Below are 20,113 nucleotides of genomic sequence, written 5' to 3' on the forward strand. Positions count from 1 at the left end.
ACAAACAAAATATAAAATCCAATCCATCACAAGCAACTAATTACCTCCAAATGTTTTAACCTATCCTACTCATATAGTGGTCTACGAAATAACCGTCGGGACAACCTGTGCAACTCCAAGGATGAGTGCCGATAACAATGACTCTGATGCTTTCCGAATTTGTAGGCACCGGATAGTTCTTACACTTCTGGCAATCCTCATTGCAGCAACTAGGAACTGCCTTCCCATAAAAGGAATGGATTGGCTGGGCGTCATCTGAACTGGTAGCTTGGCTGCTCTTCTCTTCTTTTGCCTCTTCCCTATACACAAGACGAACGCCAACCTCTTTCACTTGAAAAGCTTCAGTTGTAGGAACTGAAATGTTCAACATGTCGCCACCTTCCAGCTGATGATCCTCAAACTTCCAATAACTTAACCATAACAAGTCCTCATCAACTCCTGGAATGCCAACGACTTCCGGGCTGTAGCTCCATTTCAAATATTTGGTTTCATTACTAATAATAGTGTGTAAGCTCCAATTATCCCCCCAGAAAGATGGAGCTATTAGAGCATCAGAAGGATTAGAAAGTGCAACAACAGAACACACCGACAAGCCTTGAATTCTTAAATAAACATCAGAGGGCATAGTAGTAAAAGAAACTGAGGTTCCTATGTTCTTGTGATTGAAACTTGTAGGAATCTTGCTTCCCCGCATAAAAGTGGATAGCAAGTAAGGTTCGTGCAACACCTGTGCCGCAAAAATTTACAATTTTAAATGTTAAAAAAGTTAACACACACATGAACTTAGACATATATATACATCTATATATAAAGAGAAAGGGGGGAGAGGAAGGAGAACCTGGGGACAAAACATCCTTTTTTTTACGGCAACAACACTTGAGAGAAGCTCTATTGGTGATTTGTCCACAACTTCAGAGTCTAATAAGCCAAACTTGTTAATTAGCTCTGCATCAACACTTTCTAAGGGTTCCATTTTGAATTGGCCCTTGATCTCAATTAGATTCAAACAACCATTATAGCCTAACCTTGGAGACATGCTCTGTGTTTCAAAGCTTATTTTTTCCAACAACTTACTTCCTTCAGCCATCAATAAGTCTATATTTTGCGGCAAACAATCAACGTTCTTAAGCCTTGGGCATGATAGCAAATACAATTCATGTAGTCTAGAAAGACCCCTGACACTATTAGGGAGGCCATACATTGCATTATTGCTCAAATTTAATATGCGCAATGAAGATAGGTTGCCAAATTCAAGAGGGAAACAATCATCAGATAAATTGCAATTTTCTAGACTTAAATGTACCAATGACTTGGGAAAAGAAGCCCATGAAGTTTCTAGACAACTTGTCAGACTTGATTGCCAAGGCCACACAAACAAAGGCCACTCTTTGACCTCGTGAGTGATACAAAGTAATTGACTTATTCTAATTCCATCTGCTTGGAGCACTGTCAAAGAATCCATATTGCCCAACTCTGCCGAAATATTTTCAAGATTTACGCAACCAGAAATGTCAAGTGTTGCTAGAGATTTTAGCTTATAAATGATTTCAGGAAGCTTCCTCAAGTTCTGACAATTCCTCAAGCTTAAGAAAATAAGTCTTTCTAGGTGTCCAATAGATTCATGAACATTAACCAACCTTGCACAATTTTCAAGTATAAGTCTCTCGAGATTGGGCAACATCAAAAAATTGGGAGTCTCAGAAAGGTTATTGGAATGACTTAGATTAAGGATTTTCAATAATGTAAGGTGCTGTAAGACAACAAAAGAGAGACAATGTTAATAATTTGATTAAAAATATTAAAATATAGCCACACAAAAAAAATGGGAGATGGAAATAAGAGACAAACCTTCACTCCATTCCAAACCTTTTTCAAGCAACTATAAGGCATTTCAAGAGCAACTAGCATGTCCAAAGGGAAATCATCGGGCATCCTTTGTAATGGGAAACCTGACCAACACAACCATCTCAATCCTTTGGGAAATTTTTCATAATTTCCACATGGTTGTACATTGCTAATTTGCAGAAGTTTCAGGTCGGACATCCCTGCAAATGCATCAACTTCCAGTACTACTTCATTTGAAGTTTTTGTAGCAATGTCTACAGAAAGACTAGAGAAGAAGGAAAAGGAATTTCTCTTGCGCTTGTTAAACCAACTTGAACCGTGGGGCCTAAAGTCATTCCATTTAGCTCTATCTTCCTTTAAGAAATGGGTATCAAGAGTGAGGCCTCTGATTTTTCTTGTGCCCTGAAAAAGAAGGGAGGAGAGGAAGCATTTATACATAATTAGAAAGTATTCATTCACAAATATGTACAAATATAAATGAGTACGATTAATTCTTACAATTTTTTCCCTCAAGACATTAAAGGAATCCTCATGATTCCAAAGCCTGCTACGTTCTCCTAACGCCTGGGGTGATTCTTGCCGAACAATTTCCCTTCCCATTTCTTGAATCCTTTGATGCATTACCAACTTGTTATGTATGTCAACTGCTAGCAAATTTCTATCAATGAGGTTGTGAATTCCAATCAATGAGTAATAATCACATCCATCTAGAATTGTAATTGCATAGTCTTTGTCTTTTCCCACAAAGAAGCATGCAATATCAAGGAATAAATCTTTGTCGTGATCATCTTGTAAAGAGTTGTAACTTAGTCTTAATATTCTAAGAATTTCACTATTAGGAATTGCTTTCAATTTTTGAAGTTAACTTTTCCACACATCTAAACTTTTTCCAGACATTGAAGAACCTAAAGTTTTAAGAGCCAGCGGGAGCCCATTGCAATACTCTACCATCATCTTTGAGTGCACCAAATAACCATCAATAGGATGGTTTTGTCCAAAGGCATACCAACTAAAAAGCTCTAAGGATTCATGCGGATTCAACTCGTCTACCTTGTGTATCATGCAATGTTCATGAATTCCAAGTAAGTGTTCTCGTCTAGTGGTTATGATCATTTTGCTACCTGGAGAAAGCGAACCATGCATTCCAATAACTGCATGTAATTGCTCTCGTTTATCCACGTCATCAAGAATTATAAGAACTCTTTTAGAACTTACAACTTGTTTAATCTTAACAAGCCCTTCATCAACATTGTTTATCTTTTTCTCCTTTCTTCCCCTTAGAATATCTGAAAGAATTTCCCTTTGTAAACGAATTAAGCCATTTGGTTGTTCTGAAACTTCTCTTACATTTGCTATGAAGCTGCTACCATCAAAATTGGAGAAGTTCAAGTTGTATAGAAATTTCGCAATGATTGTTTTGCCAATTCCACCAATCCCACATATGACAACAATTCCAACATCACTTCCTCCATCTCCTAACCATAGATTAATCATTTGGCACGAGAATATAGTCTAATGAGGTATGGGGCAACATACAAGATTGTTGGCCTTAGCTTGTCGTCTACTGCTTTGACAATTCTTTGAATAAACTTTGACTCGTCCCTATGATTTACAATGAAGACAAATTGTAATATTTGTATATTCACTAAGCGTATCATAACTTGAATATGTTAAAAATTTATAACAAATAAAAAATTAAAGTTATTATTATCATAGTATCTGAATACTTGTATCAATTGCAAGTTAAAATTTATAGCATTGAGAATATGTTAAAAAATAAAAAGGTAAAATGAAAAAAAAAAAAACATAAATCTTAAAAAATACGATGGTATGGCAACCACGTCTAATAACATTGAAATTTTATTTAAAAAAAAAAATAGAATTCATTCTTCATACTAGAAGTTTCTCTTGTTTCCCATCTACCCATGCTAGTTGAGTTTTACAATCTTTAATTCACGTATATATTTAGATTTGGCTTGTAAAAATCTAATCAATTTAGAAATCTAACATAGAGAGAAGAATAACCAAATCTGACCAGTGCATTATAATTGAGTTAGATTTGAATCAAGTAAATCGGTTTTGGTATTAAATCAGATTTATTTTATAAATGCCTCACCACAAAAACATTCCCCTAGCCACTAATTATTTGCAAAAAAAATAAAAAAAAATAAAGTCTCATATGTCTAAATCCTAATCTAATATTCCATTTCACATGCATATTAATTTTAGAAGATTTTATTCTCATTTATTAATAACAGTTAACATATTCATCCCATTGATTATTGCGTGAGTTGAGACCTCTCTTTTGAGTGAGCACTCACGTTTTTTATTTATCTTTTCTTTTGAAAACAGTATTTCTACAGCATGGTTAAATATAAAATTCACAAAAATATTATGACAATAACATTTTTTTCAATATAGTTTAATTCAGTGAGTTTTCATATTGTGAATGTACGGATATGAATGTCATATCACCTCCTCCCTAGCTAGATGAATTTTTTTATAAAAATATGTCAAAATATGCATTAATAATTGTATCATGAAATTCAAACAATAAAGATGAAATTCAATTCCTCTATAAAAATTTCATGCTATCAAATACATCCACCCTTACATCTCAGCATGTACTTGGACAAACAAAAGAAAGTAAAATATTTTTCACAAGAAGACTAACAAAATTTTGGTATACGCAAGATTTATTCATGTACTATGTTGATTAAAAAATAAAAATTAATTAAATTAACAAGATTTAAACTCATATTTTTTAAATAATAATTAATTTTTCAAACAATTTTATGATCACTATATTGATACTCATTTTACGTATGATTCCACTGTTATGTAACTTTTAAAGAAATTCGTTAAATGCCACCAACTTTGTTAACAAGGCTGAACTAGTCCAATGTTTTAATTTTTATTTTTTTATTTTACTTTAAAAGACATTTAGAATGAGTTGATGTCAATTATTTATCATTTTGCTGAAGCATGGGTTATTTATTTTTTTATTTTTTCAATGTTTAGAAAACTGGGCCAGGACATTGATCTAGAATAAAGAAAACGTCTATTCTCATTTCTCAATGTGTTTTTATAAAATAAATATATAAATAATAAATAAAAAAACAAATATAAAATAATAAAATATTCAAATATGTTTAAAAACTCCATCAATGGCACTGTGCATGCATGCTGTTACGTGTTTCTCTATTATAAAGTTATAAATTATATGATAGGATAATAATAATGGTTACAAATTGGGATGCCCAATGCATGTTGCGAGACAAGATATTCTCTCTTTAATTTGCCTCATCTTGCTCTGCATAATAATACTATTTAATCTTATTTTATATATAGTTTAGGTAGTAATTTTATTATCTAGAATATTTAAAATACTCTTGCATTAATTTTAATCACATGCAATTTGGTTCCACGTACGTTAGTTAGGAAACATAAAGACTATTCCTATCTATTAGTAATTAGTATCCTCTTTTCATGAATTAAAACTCAAATATATATCCAAATTTTTCACATAAAGCATGCGTTCAATTGTATAACACAACTTAGTCTTTGTTGAACCTTACACTGGATACCTTCTGAGTTTTGGCCACCTTCTCTCTCTCTCTCTCTCTTTTGCTTTCAAAGTAAAAATAATATATATATATAATAAAATTAATCTTTTATTTAATAATTTAAATTTTAAAATCTTAATTTTGAGAATCTTTATGCTCATAGATTAAAGAATAATAAAATAAAAAATTCAATAAATAAATCAATAGTAAGAAAATATGAAGAATTTAGAGAGATTAAGGTTGAGAGGAGAAGAAGGATCCCTAGAGAGATTTATGGATCCATCTTAACATGGTGAATTATTTCTAAAATTAAATTTAAGGTTGGTTGGTGATTTTGATCAATTTAGATTAAGGCTTATGATATTATGAGATTATTGTCTAGAACTAGAATAGATGATAAGAGTCATTTGATTAGATGTGGTTTGTTCATAAATTGACATTACAGATTATAGATTGTGTGATGTAAGACTTACATATTTACTATACATGTCCTAAGAGAGCCCACGATTCTATATTAGAAACGGATTTCAAAGCTATGAACCATGAACTATGATAAGAAGTGGATGAGAATGTTAATTTACCCATCTGGTTGATCATGTAAAGCCATCCCTGGCAAATTAGTTGCTTCCTCCAGAGCTTTTCTCCACCTTTTCAATTTCTCCATCCATTTGTTTGCTTCAGACTTTCCTCCCTTGAATTGCGCTTTATGTCTCATGAATGCCTCTGCATAATCCTCATTTTGTTTTCTAACCTGCGATCGATCCACGCCATAGAATACTGGCAAAATCATGTGGCGAAAATCCCCCATCTTTTGTCTTTCGAGAATCATCACTAGCTCATCAAGGCACCAATTAGAAGATGCATAGTTTTTGGAGAAGACAATTATTGAAACTTTAGACTCTTTAATTGCCCTCTCCAACACAAGTTTGATATTTTCTCCTCTTTCTATCTCATCGTCATCTCTAAAAGTACGAAATCCAGCATTCACTAGAGCTATATACAAGTGATCAATGAATGTCCAACGAGTATCCTTGCCTCTAAAGCTCAAAAACACATGATAACTACTCCAAGAAATAGAAGAAGAGGTTTTGTGAACTCCCGTTGTAGTCATTTAGTAGAATTGAAAATTGAAAAACTAATGAAGAATCGATCTTAATAGCGAATTGTGGAGAAGATTTGAGATCAAGCGTGCCTCTTTTGATTTCACAATGTTGGGCAGAAGATCATCAACTCTAAAAAAAATTGGATGGGTGAAAGAAAAATGGATGAGAAAATTTATACTTTCAAAGTGAAATTGAAGTGAAGTTTGCACAAGGGTTTGATTTACTTATATAGTAGAACGGGAACTGATGCAATTAAATAATATTAGCTATCCTATGAAATTTTTTACAGTAAAAGAGAGAGAGGAAGAGAGAACGATAAGCGGGGGGGCGCACCACGTGTCCGCGTACGTGAAACGTGGCGCACCCCCCGCTTCTTGTCTGCCGCTTCAAAATTTTTCATCAAGATATTCTTGTCTGCCGCATGAGAGAGGAAAAAGCCGCCGCATGGGAGAGAAAAAAGCAGACGACAAGATCTTCTTGTCTGCCGCGCGTCAGAGAGAGGGAAAAAAAGAGAGGAAGGAGAGAAAAGCAGAGGAAGAGACCGGTTGTCCTGTGGCAGCGCGGCCCCGCACAGTTTCTCCCTTCCTCCATTTTCCACCTATTGGCTAATAGAGGCTCGCCACGTGCCCTCCTCTTTCTCTCATCCATTGTTTTTCCCCGCTGTTAAAAAATTAAAAAATTTAATACGATAAATAATATCATTTAATTTTTTAATAATATCAGATCCTAAAACTTATTTAATTTAATGTGGTAGATAATATTATTTAATACTATAAATTTTAATACCATATCATCATGTCTAATATATTAGTAAAATAAGATTAAAAATGATAATGACAATTAAATTTAAAAATAAAAACCTCCAAGAATGCACAGGTTCATTAAGTATTTGTGTTTATGTTAAATAATGTCTAATTAAGAAGATATGACAAACGAAAATATCAGTATATTTAAAAAAATAATCATTATGTTTATGCCTTTTCAAAATAATTAGGATATCGCTATGTTGTTCACGAATCCTTTATAAAATAATTTAATATGGTAGATAATATCATTTAATACCATATCATTATATCTAATATATTAGTAAAATAAGATTAAAAATGATAATGAAAATTAAATTTAAAAATACTAACCTCCCAGAATGCACAGGTTCATTAATTATTTGTGTTTATGTTAGATAATGTCTAATTAAGAAAATATGAAAAATAAAAATATTAATATATTTAAAAAATAATCATTATGTCAACACATTTTTGAAATAGTTAGGATGTCTCTATGTTATTCACAAATCTTTTATAAAATAATTTAATACCGTAGATAATATCATTTAATACGATAAATTTTAATACCATATCATCATGTCTAATATATTAGTAAAATAAGATTGAAAATGATAATGACAATTAAATTTAAAAATAAAAACCTCCAAGAATACACAGGTTCATTAATTATTTGTGTTTATATTAGATAATGTCTAATTAAGAAAATATGACAAACAAAAATATCAATACATTTAAAAAAAATAATCATTATGTCAACGTCTTTTCAAAATAGTTAGGATGTTGCTATGTTGTTCACGAATCTTTTATAAAATAATTTTATGAGGTAAATTTTACATATTATTACATCAAGTATATTTGTGTTTTTAGAAGTAGTACAAATTTCCTTTGTTTCTAATAAAAAATTAAAAATTTAACTATTTTACCCTTGCTTTTAAACCATTCTTCTCTAGTTCATTTTTATCTCTCCTCTTTTTTCTTCTCCCTTTGTGTCATTGATGGTTGTTGATGGATTTCTTTCAACAAGGTTGGACCATAATAGAGTTTCATACCATTGGAATGGGTTTTTAAATCTAGAAACTTGCCACCATGATTTTTAGCCTCTAAGAAAGAGAGAGATGGGTAGTTTGGTTGTCACTTTGTCACTTTGGTTGTCACTTTGTCATATCAAAGATAATGTCGCTAATACGTCGCCAAATTAGCGACGTATTAGTGACGGAAAGATTTCCGTCGCTAAGTATATTTTTACAAAAAATTGCGACGAAATATTTTCGTCGTAATATTTTTAAAAAAAATAGAAAATAAGATATTTTTTATTAGCGACGGAATATTCCGTCGCTATTATTTTTAAATTTTTTTATTAGATTAATTATAGAAACGAAATTTCTAATATTTTAAATTTTGCGACGGAAAACTCCGTCGCTATTTGTTTTAGAATTTTTTATTAAATTAATTTTAGCGACGAAATTTTTTGTCGCTATTAATATTTGAATTTTTTATTAAATTAATAATAGCGACGGAATTTTTCGTCTCTATTAATTTTTGAATTTTTTATTAAATTAATAATAGCGACGAAAAATTCCGTCGCTATTAGTTTAGAATTTTTTAAAATTAATTTTAGCGATAGAATTTTTCGTCGCTAAAATAAATTAATTTCTTTTTTAAAATATAAAAAAATTATTGCGACGGAATTGTTCCGTTGCAATTCATAAAATTGATTGCGATGGAATAATTTCATCGCAATTCATTAAAGTTTTTTAAAAATTTTAGCGACGAAATTTATTTTAGTGGCTAAAATTAATATATTTTTTAAATTAATTTTAATTTATTATTTAATTTATAAATTTATTTATAATTATTATTAAACAAATTATATAAAAATTCTAAAATTTATATTTATAATATAGCTAAAATTAATATATTTTTTTATTTATTATTTAATTTCTAAATTTATTTATAATTAATTATTAAACAAATTATATAAATATTCTAAAATTTATATTTATAATATAGAAATTAACATTCAAACAAGATACTAATAATTGTCTGTTACATACTAATCGTTACATAAAAATAACTGCAAAAACTAATCATCTAAATCATCACCAGAGTCAGGTTGAGGAGTCGATTGTGGCTGAGAAGAAGAAGAATGAGGAATTATGCTACGAGTAGATGCAGTAAGTTGTTCAATCAAAAATCGCATCTCTGACATCTGTCGTCGAACGTCGTTCAGCTCATGAGCCTGTGAATTTATTTGCTCCTCCTGCAATTTTAATTTCTCTGTCATTTCTTGTATAACCGAGTTTCCATTAAGACCAGATAAGACAGAAGATGAGCTGCCAACATTAGAAAATTTTGATTGGGATAAGGATCCCGTGCCATAAATCCTCTTCTTTTTGTTTTCCCCCCTGCCAGCCTAGATGAATATCTGGTCACAATCTGGCTGCTGAGGCTCCTCAAACCCCTCATTTGGTTGAGTTGCTTGTTCTAGCAATTGTCCGTACGTTTCCTACAATAGTTTAACGAAGAAAATAGAATAAATCAATTATGAATATTAAATTTGACGTTAATTATAAAAATGATATTTTTTACAATTAAAAAACTTACAGCGACACTCGAAGAACGTCTGTCGACATACACCATCTGTCTTTCCTCAGTTTTTTTAGAATGAGTTCGTTCAAACAGTTCAATCAGTGTAGGCTCTCTCCCAAACTCCTTTGTCTAAAAAAAGTGATAAAATTAACCATTTTAATAATATATTTTTTTAAAATATTAACAAATTAAATAAATTAAATCTCTTACCATTCGTCTTTTATGCTCCGCTGAAGATATAGAACCCCCAATATGGCGGGAAGGACCAGCATCAGGACCACCTGTCTCACTCAAACGGTTCAGTGATGCTTGTGCTGACCGTTTCTTGAAAGCTTCGTCTTGTTCCTATTTCTGCATCCAACTATCCCAAACATCATCTGGCACAAAGATCGCTTTTCCATTGGCATGTCACTTACGAATGTTGTCGATATATCGCTTAGCTGCTTTTTGTGCCCACTCTCTTCTCACCAATGCATCAATTGCAGGATCCCACTGAAAAATTTTCTGTAAAAAAAAATAAGATTAAATAGTTTAAACATTTCTACATTAATAGTTAATATATATATATTATTAATTTGAATTTAATACCGCAAATTCATCCCAATACAAGCCCTTTGTCTTTGAATGCACTTCTTTCCAAACATGACCTTCCTTATAAAGACGTTTCTTGAAGATTGTCGATATAATATGGGAAATGTTCATTGTACGACAAAAGATGCTCCTGCATACAAATAATAATAATTAGTATAAAAACTAACACATATCATAATGTAAAAAAAAATAAAAATAAATTAAAGTTACCCATCGCCATCTTGCTGTATAACATGCAGTGATTCGGATGTAAAATGACTAGTAGTCGAGTGAGATGATGGATGTACTGGTGACTCTGTAGGAAGGGTCGATGCAGAAGCAACTGTAGGGGCAGCAACAGGAGATGCTGATGGGAGGGAAGCCGGTGAAACATCCCCCAAAATATGCGGTGCTGTAGTAGATGAGGTAGAAGCAGCAGTGGACCCAGAAGAGTTAGGTCTAGAACCACTGCATCCTGCACGATATCGTCATCTAACACCTGTCATACCTATAATAAATAAATCAATATCATTAATAATTAAACATAAGTATTTAAGTCATAAAATTTACCTCTAATCACTATCATATAAGTCTACATCTGTGTCATTAGATTCTAAGTCGTCATCAGAATCTAATTGAAGAACTTATTCATCCTCTGATTCAGAATCATATTCAGAATCTGATCGCAAGACTTGCTCATCATACGATTCAAACTTATCTTCAGAATCAAATCTCAAAACTTGCTCATCATTCAACTCTGGGGCTTCGTCAAATTCTGATTCCATAACTGGCTCATCATTTAAATCAGCGTGGTCACCATCATTCACTGTCTCAGGGATTTGGACATCATCAACTGCAATATCGTGTAGTTCCACGTCATCCTCTTGGTAAGGCAATGCTTCACGTGGAAGAGTCGCCTCTTGATTATTAAAAGATTGTGGAACCTCTACTATGAACCTTGGTTTGACTTTTGTTACAACCAACCAATCGCTTTTCTTACACCTCAAGCTTGGATATTCACAAAAATATACTTGAATCGCTTGAGAAGCTAATATAAATTGTTCGTTTGTATTCCATTTCTTCTTTTCATTGACCTCGACGATCTTATATGCATGATGAATCTTCACCCCCTCGTTCAAAGTTGGAATAAACCAATCGCCCTTGAACAATACAACTTTCATGAATGATGATACTGAAGGATACTCGAGCTCGACAATCTCTGTTATCCGACCATAATAGTCCTTCTCAGGGTCATCGTAGTTGGATCCTTTAACGCACATGCCACTATTCATAGTGGCTTTATTTGAACCACAACTAATCGTGTGAAATTTAAATCCATTAACAAAACAGCCAGGGTAGGTTGTAACAGTGTTAAAAGGTCCTTTTGTGAGATCCCTTATGTATGGATTGGTCACATTGTTCGTAGGATCGCTAGCCTATTAAATAAGACAGATATATAAGAAATTATTATATAAGAAATTGAGTGGAATTAATATTTTAATTAATCAACTCACATAGCTATTGAACCAGCAAGGGAATTCCTTATTTGTTAATTGTTCAATGATGTGGTCGCCAATGCCGAGATTATGTTGCCTTAGCTCAGCATCATAAATCCTTAAAAAATTAATAAGAAAAATAAAAATAACTACATTAAACTATTTAATTTAAATATAATTTAGAAATTAACAACAATTAATTAGCAAAATCTTACTGCAGATACGGTTCAACTTCTGGACAATTTATCAAACTATATCTATGTGCAACATCATATTCTTCACCGAATAGCATTCGTGACTTTTTACATCCAAATGGTTGACAAGGATGCTTGAAAATTGATAACTTCCCCTCCTGGTCATCCCCTTTATTTACAACACCAGCATCATTGCGCGGCACTCGTGTATGCCTTGTAACAACATGGTCTTCAAAGTAATGAGAACACAACAATGACGCTTCTTCCACAACGTATGAATTAGAAATAGAGCCTTCCACTCGAGCTTTATTTCTAACTGTTTTCTTCAACTTTCCAAGGTATCTATATAAAATGTGTATAGTAATTAGATAAGTAAACTACAAAATGAATATGTTTCTTATAAAATAGAAAGAAAAAAAAAATATCAATCTAATAAATAGTACCTTTCAAACGGATACATCCATCGATATTGAACTAGACCTACTATCCTTGCTTCATAAGCCAAATGGACTGGAAGATGCTCTATAGAGTCAAAGAAGCTTGGAGGGAATATGAGCTCCAACTTACACAAAGTGATGGGGATGTCATTCTCTAATTTCATCATGTGCTCACTTTTAATAGTGGTCGATGCCAAATCTTTGAAGAAAAGACTCAACTCAGTTAGTGCCTCCCATACTTTTTGCGGTAATAATTCCCGAAATGCAACGGGCACCAACCTTTGCATGAACACATGACAGTCGTGGCTTTTCATCCCAAACAACTTAAGCTTCTTTGTGTCAACACATCTAGCCATGTTCGACACATACCCATCACGAAATTTTAGATTTTTGACCCACGCACACAGGACAACTTTTTCTTTCTTGTTCAGAGTAAAAGTTGGTTGAGTAATGCGGCGACAATATTGATTCAACTCTTCTCTCGACTTCACCGTGTCCTTAGTTTTGCCCAGTGCATTCATCACTGTATTGAACACATTTTCAAACACGTTTTTCTCTATATGCATAACATCCAAGTTGTGTCAAATAAGTTGAGTTTTCCAATAAGGCAAATCCCAAAAAATGCTCTTATTCTTCCAACCACTACCATGACTGTTATCCACATTAATCTGTGCAGCATTGGGTTCTGTCGCCTTCAGTAAACCCAACTCATCTAAGGAAGCAAGTATCTCAAGTCCAGACAGTACAAGAGATGGTGTTTTTTTTATCAAAGTATTTTTGCGAAATCCATACCTATTCCGTCGATACGGATGATCTCGATGCAAGAATTTCCGATGGTTGTCAAACCATGAAATCTTTCGACTCTTTGACAAGTAAAATGCGTCCGAATGAATCGTGCAATAAGGACATGCCAACTTTCCTGCCGTGCTATACCCCGAGAGCATTGAATATGCAGGAAAATCACTAATGGTCCACATCAAAGCCGCTCTCAGTTGGAAATTTTGTTTCAATGAGATATCATATGCCGGCACACCAACATCCCACAAATGTTTCAACTCTGCAATAAGAGGTTGTAAGAAAACATCAAGTTTTGCCTTAGGATTCTCTGGTCCTAGCACTAGCACCGTTAAGAACATTGTTGTATCCTTCATACACATCCAGGGTGGTAAATTATACACCGTGACAATGACAGGCCAACAAGAATATTGCTTCCCAAATTAACCAAACGGCTGAAACCCATCAGTACAAAGACCAAGTCTGACATTCCTTTTCTCGGCAGCAAATTCTATATGAGTCTCGTTAAAATGAATCCACGCAGGGGAATCCGACGGATGACGCATGACACCATCTTCGACCACATGATCTGCGTGCCACCTCATTTCTGCTGCTGTTGAATTGGATGCATACAATCTCAGAAGCCGAGGAGTTAAAGGAAAATAATGCATCTTCTTATGAGGAACCCAAGTTTTTTGTCGTTTTCTACTGTCAGCTTGATCAACTTGCTTGTACGGATTCTCATGACAAAACTTGCAGACTGTTAAATCACTGTCATCACCCCAAAAAATCATACAGTTGTTTCTACAATAATCAATTTTCTCAACAGGAAGGCCCAACCCTCGAACCAGTTTTTTAGTGCTGTAAAACTTATCAATCACCGTATTAGGTTCAGGAAGAACCTCCTTAAGTAATTCACAAAGTTGATTAAATCCCCTCTCAGATAGATGGTGCTCTGACTTAAAGCTAAGCAATCTAGCAACAAGCGACAACTGCGTATGCTTTCGACAACCAAGATATAACTCTTTTTTTGCAGCACTAAGCATGTCATATAATGCTTGAGCTTCCGGATTTGGAGGTTCCTCCTCCATATTCAGATTGAAATCAGGCCCGGCAGCATCCATTACCATAGTCTCAAATAAGTTGCTTGACTCTGCTTCAAGTGTTGATGCTGAGTAAGACATATCAACCAAATCTACCGTAGCAATAACTTCCCCATGAAGTGTCCACTCGTAATACCCCGGTACGAAACCTTTGGTGAGCAAGTGACTTGTCACGGTTTCCTAGTCACGAAAAGTCGTGTTCCTACACTTTGGTTGATTACAGGGACATTTAATCTTATTCCCATCCATCCACTCTGGTTGACTCTTAGCAAAATTAACAAACTTCTCAACACTCTTGATAAATTCCGTAGAAATATAACCATCTTCCTTACGCCTGATATACATCCACTGACGATCTAATCTCATTTTTTTCCTGTGGTAATTAAATAACAAAAAATTACTAAATTATAATTACAATATTTTTTTTTATTTGAGTTGTTTTAATATTATTCCACTGAACCACTCCTTATAACTCCTCCTTAAAATTTTAAGATTAGAACCTATCCCATCCGGAAATGAATCATGATATGACCACTAGCGAATGCATTTACTCACAATACGAAATTTCGGCAGCATCTCAGCACAGTTCTCTAGATCCACGATAAGGATTAGTGCTGATTCATACAAGTTAAACTCAATTTGAGTCAATTGCATGAATCAAAACATATTCTTATATGCAACCGGAGAACAACGTGAAATGCTACTGAATTTTCGTACCATGCATGAGTAAATGAATGCGTATTAGCTGGGCACACAACACGACACCAAATTTCCAGACTGTCCAACTGGACAATTCAGTGATCTCCTCGCTCCATCGAGGAAGTCACCGAACAGGAATCTAAGGTTAAGTTCCAAGAAATTTAATTAAATAGCTAAAAAATATTTAATTAATTATATTTTTTTATTTAATATAATTTTTAGAGAAAATTCGACAAAGTCTCCCCTATAAATGGACTACACCCTATGTAAGAAAAAAAAAATAAAAAAATATAACACTTCAATATATGCAACATCATCAATTCTCAACACATCATATATTTCATAATCATCCTATAAAATAAATAAATTGCACTTTTAAAAAAGACATGTAAAAAAACAAAATTGCACTTTGATATGTAATAAAAATACTAAGATAACAGTGAGGGTCTTTAAGGTGATCGTAAAAACAAAATTGCACTTTTAAATCGATAATGTATTTTTTATTTTTTTAATATTACAAAACAGCTTCAAAATATTTTTAAAAATACAAAAATGACTTGAAACACACTCAGTTTCTTGACTTTTCAAGATCAAAAACATTTAGGAAACACAGAAAAGTAACATTCCGATGCTCCCATGCAGAGAAGAAAAGTGTGTAAACTTAAGGTTGCATATGAAGACAATAATAACGCATTTTAAAGAGAGTGCAGTGTATTGCGAAGGGGGTGCCCTGTAAAGAATATAGGAAAGTACGCAATGTAAAACCCATGACATAAATATCAAGAAATGCAATATAATTTAAAAAGACCGCAATAATATTTTCCATATTAGGGGAAATAAGAAAAAAAAAAAACATTGGGGAAGACTCCAGTGCCTAGTACTAGGACCCGTTTAAACACCCATTCCTAGTGAAACTAAACTCATTCCTCCTATTATATTTATTTTATCTACTGAATATTACAATTCAACTACTATAAATAAAAAAAGCTTGAGAAACAACCCAATAGGGTTTTCAAACCCACCACCCAAAATAGTTAAAATAGGAAACTGGCAAACTAGACCATCAAATCCAGGGAGCTACGAATTATAATCGAATGGTTGGTTGGTTCAATTAGCCACAATCCTGGAAGCTACGACTAAATATTCATCGACCCAATGGGGTTCAAAAGAGCCTCTCTGTGCTTTTAGGACCTAACTTGTCAAAAATCACAAGATTAAAATTATTCTAGCTTTAAGATTAAAAGAACTACTAATGTTCACACCAAAATCCAAGGTAGAAAATACTACTACCAATCTCACAAACAGCATCTCAGTGCAGCGAAAATAGATTGGTCACTAAAATGGCCAAACTAATGGGTTGACCAATGGATAGAGCATATACTCGTATGGCACACGGATCATCTCTTAGTCCAAACTTAACCTTCTCTTTTACCCAGCAAAAAAAATAAATAAATAAATACAATTTTTCTAAAACAAATAACAAACAGACGCAAGGCACTAGTATTAAATTTGAACCCGAATGGAATACAACACCAAAGATTGAACCAAACCTCAAAAGACTGAACCAAAGCGTCCCAATGTCAATGCAGAGTGGCGAGCAACCCAGTCACCCAGCGAAAGCATGACTTAGAGAGCTAGATCAAGTAGCTAGAGATGCAACCTCCCCAACTACCAACTGAGAGGCGAGGGAAAGGGTGAGCCGCGAGAGGCGAGGGAGAGGGTGAGGCAGCGGGTGAGGCGAGCCAGTGAGCGAGGGCGAGGGAAAGGGTGAGCTGCGAGAGGCGAGAGCGAGGGCAAGGCAGCTGGTGAGGTCGAGCCAATGAGGGCGAGCTAGTGAGGTCGAGCCAGTGAGCGAGGGCGAGGGCGAGGGCGAGGGCCAGCCGCGAGAAATCGAACGAGAGAGAGGGAAAGAGGGTACGTAGAAGGGAGAAAAGGGAAAGAATACGCAGAAAGGAGAAGAGGGAGAGATGGGGGTCGGGGCAGGGTTTTATGGGGGGAAGGGAAAGAGGGGGAAAACCAGGGTTTTACGGGGGGGGGGAAGGAAAGAGGCGGGAATAAATTTTATTTATTAATAATTTATATAAAATTTATATAATATTAAAATTATTAAAATAATTAGTATTATTATTTAATTAATAAAATTTATATTAATGTAAAATTTTAATAATGAATAAAATTATGATAATTATTAAATAATTTTATTAACAATTTATTGTAATCATTTAAAATATCATAATAAAATAATTTAAATCATTGCATTTTAAATTAATATTAATTAAAAAAATACTTATATTATAAATCTAATAATTATAATAAATTAATTTGATATGTTATAAATACTACTTTAATAAAAAAATTTATAAAAGATAAAAAAAATTCAAAAATGTTGTAACAATATTCTTTATATATTTTGAATGTTGAGTAGTCTTTAATTTTTTAAAGAAAAAAATTTTGATTAGTTTCTCTTTCATATATAAAGAGTTTCCCTCATTGTTAGGGGTACGTAAACGATCGATTCAATTATCGAATTAATCAAAAATCAACAAATTGAATTGAGAAATTAAACTAAACTAACTTGACCGATTAAACCCAATAAACTAAATTAACTAATAATAGAAAAAACTAAATATAGACTACATAAACTAAACCGATTCAATAAACCGAACAAACACATAAAAAAATTAATTAAAATTTAATTAACCGATAAACCAAATAAGCTAAAAAATAGAACAAGTTAAAAAATTGTGTGATAGGCCAAAAATGACGTCATTTTATTACCATAAAAACATCATTGTCTTAAAATCCAATCGATTCGATTATTTTTAACTAAAAATATAATCGAAAACAAAAAACTAATTTTTTTTAAAAACATTAATTGAATAGAAGCGAATTTTAAAAAAAATGATAATTTTTATTAATTTGATTCAATTAATTCGATTATACTGAATTTTAATTAATTTGATTCACTAAAGTAGTAAAAACCAAAAATAAAATTAGAAATTAAAAAATAATACATTTTAAAAACTAACGATATATTGTCATACAAACAAATAGGTTATATCGAATTTTAACAAATACTGCCAAAAGAAGAGAGAGAGATATGGATTAGATCTTGTTCAACATTAATGTTTTATACATAACACTTAAACTCCAAAAATAAAAATTAACCTCCTATAGTTTTTTTATAGTATAACTATTAAGGGAGAAATCTATTATTCCATATCTTAGCCCGAAAACTATTTCAGACTTATCTTCATACTCATTTATCTTACTCATTTTAACAAGCGCTACATAAATATTTTATTATATATTTTATTTTTTATTATTTATTGTGAATGACTTAATTATACATTTAATTGTTTTATTTTTATATAATTCTCCTAATTATAGAGAATAAGACATTGGTAAGATAGCTCATAAACTCTTTTCTATATAATGTAATCCCTCGATATTGTTTTATTTTTATTTTTATGCACATGAAATATATTAATTTATGTATTTAGAAATTAGTAATATTATGATTTTTAAATTTAATATATTTATCTAAATTTTATAAATTAATTTTTTTATATTCATCTCATGTTTAAATGTATATTTAATTAAATATACATTAATATATTTAATTTCTTATAGAATTTAATATTTATAAATTAAATAAATAAATAAATAAAAATTAAATTTAGTGACGAATTGAAAGTTCCACCTCTATTTCAGCAACGGACTCGGACAATCCGTCACTAAATTTATTTATTTATTTTTTGTTATTTAATTCCATATTAAATTTTAATTTTTTATTTTTAAAATTTGCGACGGAAAAAACTTTCCGTCTCTATATTTGAAAAGCAAAAAAATTACAATTAAAATTTAATTTTTTAGTGACGAAAATAGTTCTGCGTCGCAAAAAGTAGTGACAGAATTTATTTTTTTAATTTAAACTAATATTATTTTTTTTATTTTAAACTTTAGGGACAAAATTTATTTCCATCTCTAATATTTGCGACGAAAGATAAATTTCGTCGCTAAAATTAACGATAGAAAATAATTTATGTCTCTATCTAAAAATGTATTTTTTATTATTAAAACTATTATTAAAATAAATTCCAGCCTCTTGAATTTATTTATTTTAATATTTTAATTATATAAAAAATAATATAATTTATAAAAATAATATTAATAATTATTTAATTGATAAAAATAATGTATTTTAAATAAAATTTTATTATTAAATCATTTTTTTAAAATCTTACTGTAATTATCTAAAATGTGATGATAAAATAATTTAAATTATTTTATTTTAAATTAATATTTATTTCAAAGTTAATTTAAAAAATTAATTTGATATATTGAATTATTTATTAATAGTTTGTTATATTAAAAAATTAATTTTTCTATAAATAAAAATTATATTAAATGAAATCTACATAACATCTATAAATTTTTAGGGTAATTTTCAAGTTTCATAAAACAATTTAAAAAAAAAAATTCAAAACATTCACCGAACTTAGGATTCTCAATCATAGAATAGAACAATACTAATGGCAGAACCTATCTGATCAACATAGTGGGTTTTAGATTGTTGAATTTCATCTATAACTCAGAGACAAAATTAGAGAGGACAAATGATAAATAGATATATTTATTTTTTTCTTGATCAACATTAATATTTTATACATAACACTTATATTAGATAGTGACATATGATATTGTTATCAAGTATAAGACACAATGTCGTCCATATATTGGCCCCATTTGTTGCAACTTAATTAAATAAATTATAATTTATAACTTCTTAGATTATAGTTTTTAAAACTTAAAATAAATTGTGAACTTGTTTGTTGCAACTTCTCAAAAAGATGTAGAAGCTGGGGTACCCTAGTTTTGAAAAAGCTAGCTTCTACCATTTCTAAAAGATAGTAGAAGTTATAAGTTATAATTCTACAAGTTAAAACAAA

General features: G+C 31.6%; 3 protein-coding genes across 4 annotated transcripts in view; all 3 read right to left on the reverse strand.

Moving 5' to 3' along the window:
• Positions 1 to 6,683, reverse strand: part of LOC127790519 (disease resistance protein RPV1-like) — a 100,672-nt gene extending 93,989 nt beyond the window's left edge. For both annotated transcript variants that reach the window (XM_052320067.1, XM_052320066.1), the window contains exon 1: positions 5,993 to 6,683. In XM_052320067.1, the coding sequence (XP_052176027.1) occupies positions 5,993 to 6,522 (530 nt within the window). In that variant the 5' untranslated portion in view covers positions 6,523 to 6,683. The remainder of the gene's footprint in view (positions 1 to 5,992) is intronic.
• Positions 6,684 to 9,712: 3,029 nt separating this feature from the next.
• LOC127790983 (uncharacterized) lies at positions 9,713 to 11,044 on the reverse strand. The gene is made up of 7 exons (XM_052320720.1): positions 11,029 to 11,044; positions 10,690 to 10,933; positions 10,477 to 10,609; positions 10,305 to 10,392; positions 10,099 to 10,169; positions 9,904 to 10,017; positions 9,713 to 9,805 (listed from the first exon to the last, which is right to left on the reverse strand). Exons 1-7 carry the CDS (start codon positions 11,042 to 11,044, stop codon positions 9,713 to 9,715), a joined length of 759 nt encoding a protein of 252 aa, XP_052176680.1.
• Positions 11,045 to 12,165: 1,121 nt separating this feature from the next.
• On the reverse strand, positions 12,166 to 14,489 carry LOC127790985 (uncharacterized). The gene is made up of 4 exons (XM_052320721.1): positions 13,808 to 14,489; positions 13,232 to 13,702; positions 12,592 to 13,141; positions 12,166 to 12,490 (listed from the first exon to the last, which is right to left on the reverse strand). Exons 1-4 carry the CDS (start codon positions 14,487 to 14,489, stop codon positions 12,166 to 12,168), a joined length of 2,028 nt encoding a protein of 675 aa, XP_052176681.1.
• Between the last annotated feature and the right edge of the window lie 5,624 nt (positions 14,490 to 20,113).

The sequence above is a fragment of the Diospyros lotus genome, chromosome 14, assembly GCF_014633365.1.
Source record: "Diospyros lotus cultivar Yz01 chromosome 14, ASM1463336v1, whole genome shotgun sequence".
NCBI classification, from domain to species: Eukaryota; Viridiplantae; Streptophyta; class Magnoliopsida; order Ericales; family Ebenaceae; genus Diospyros; species Diospyros lotus.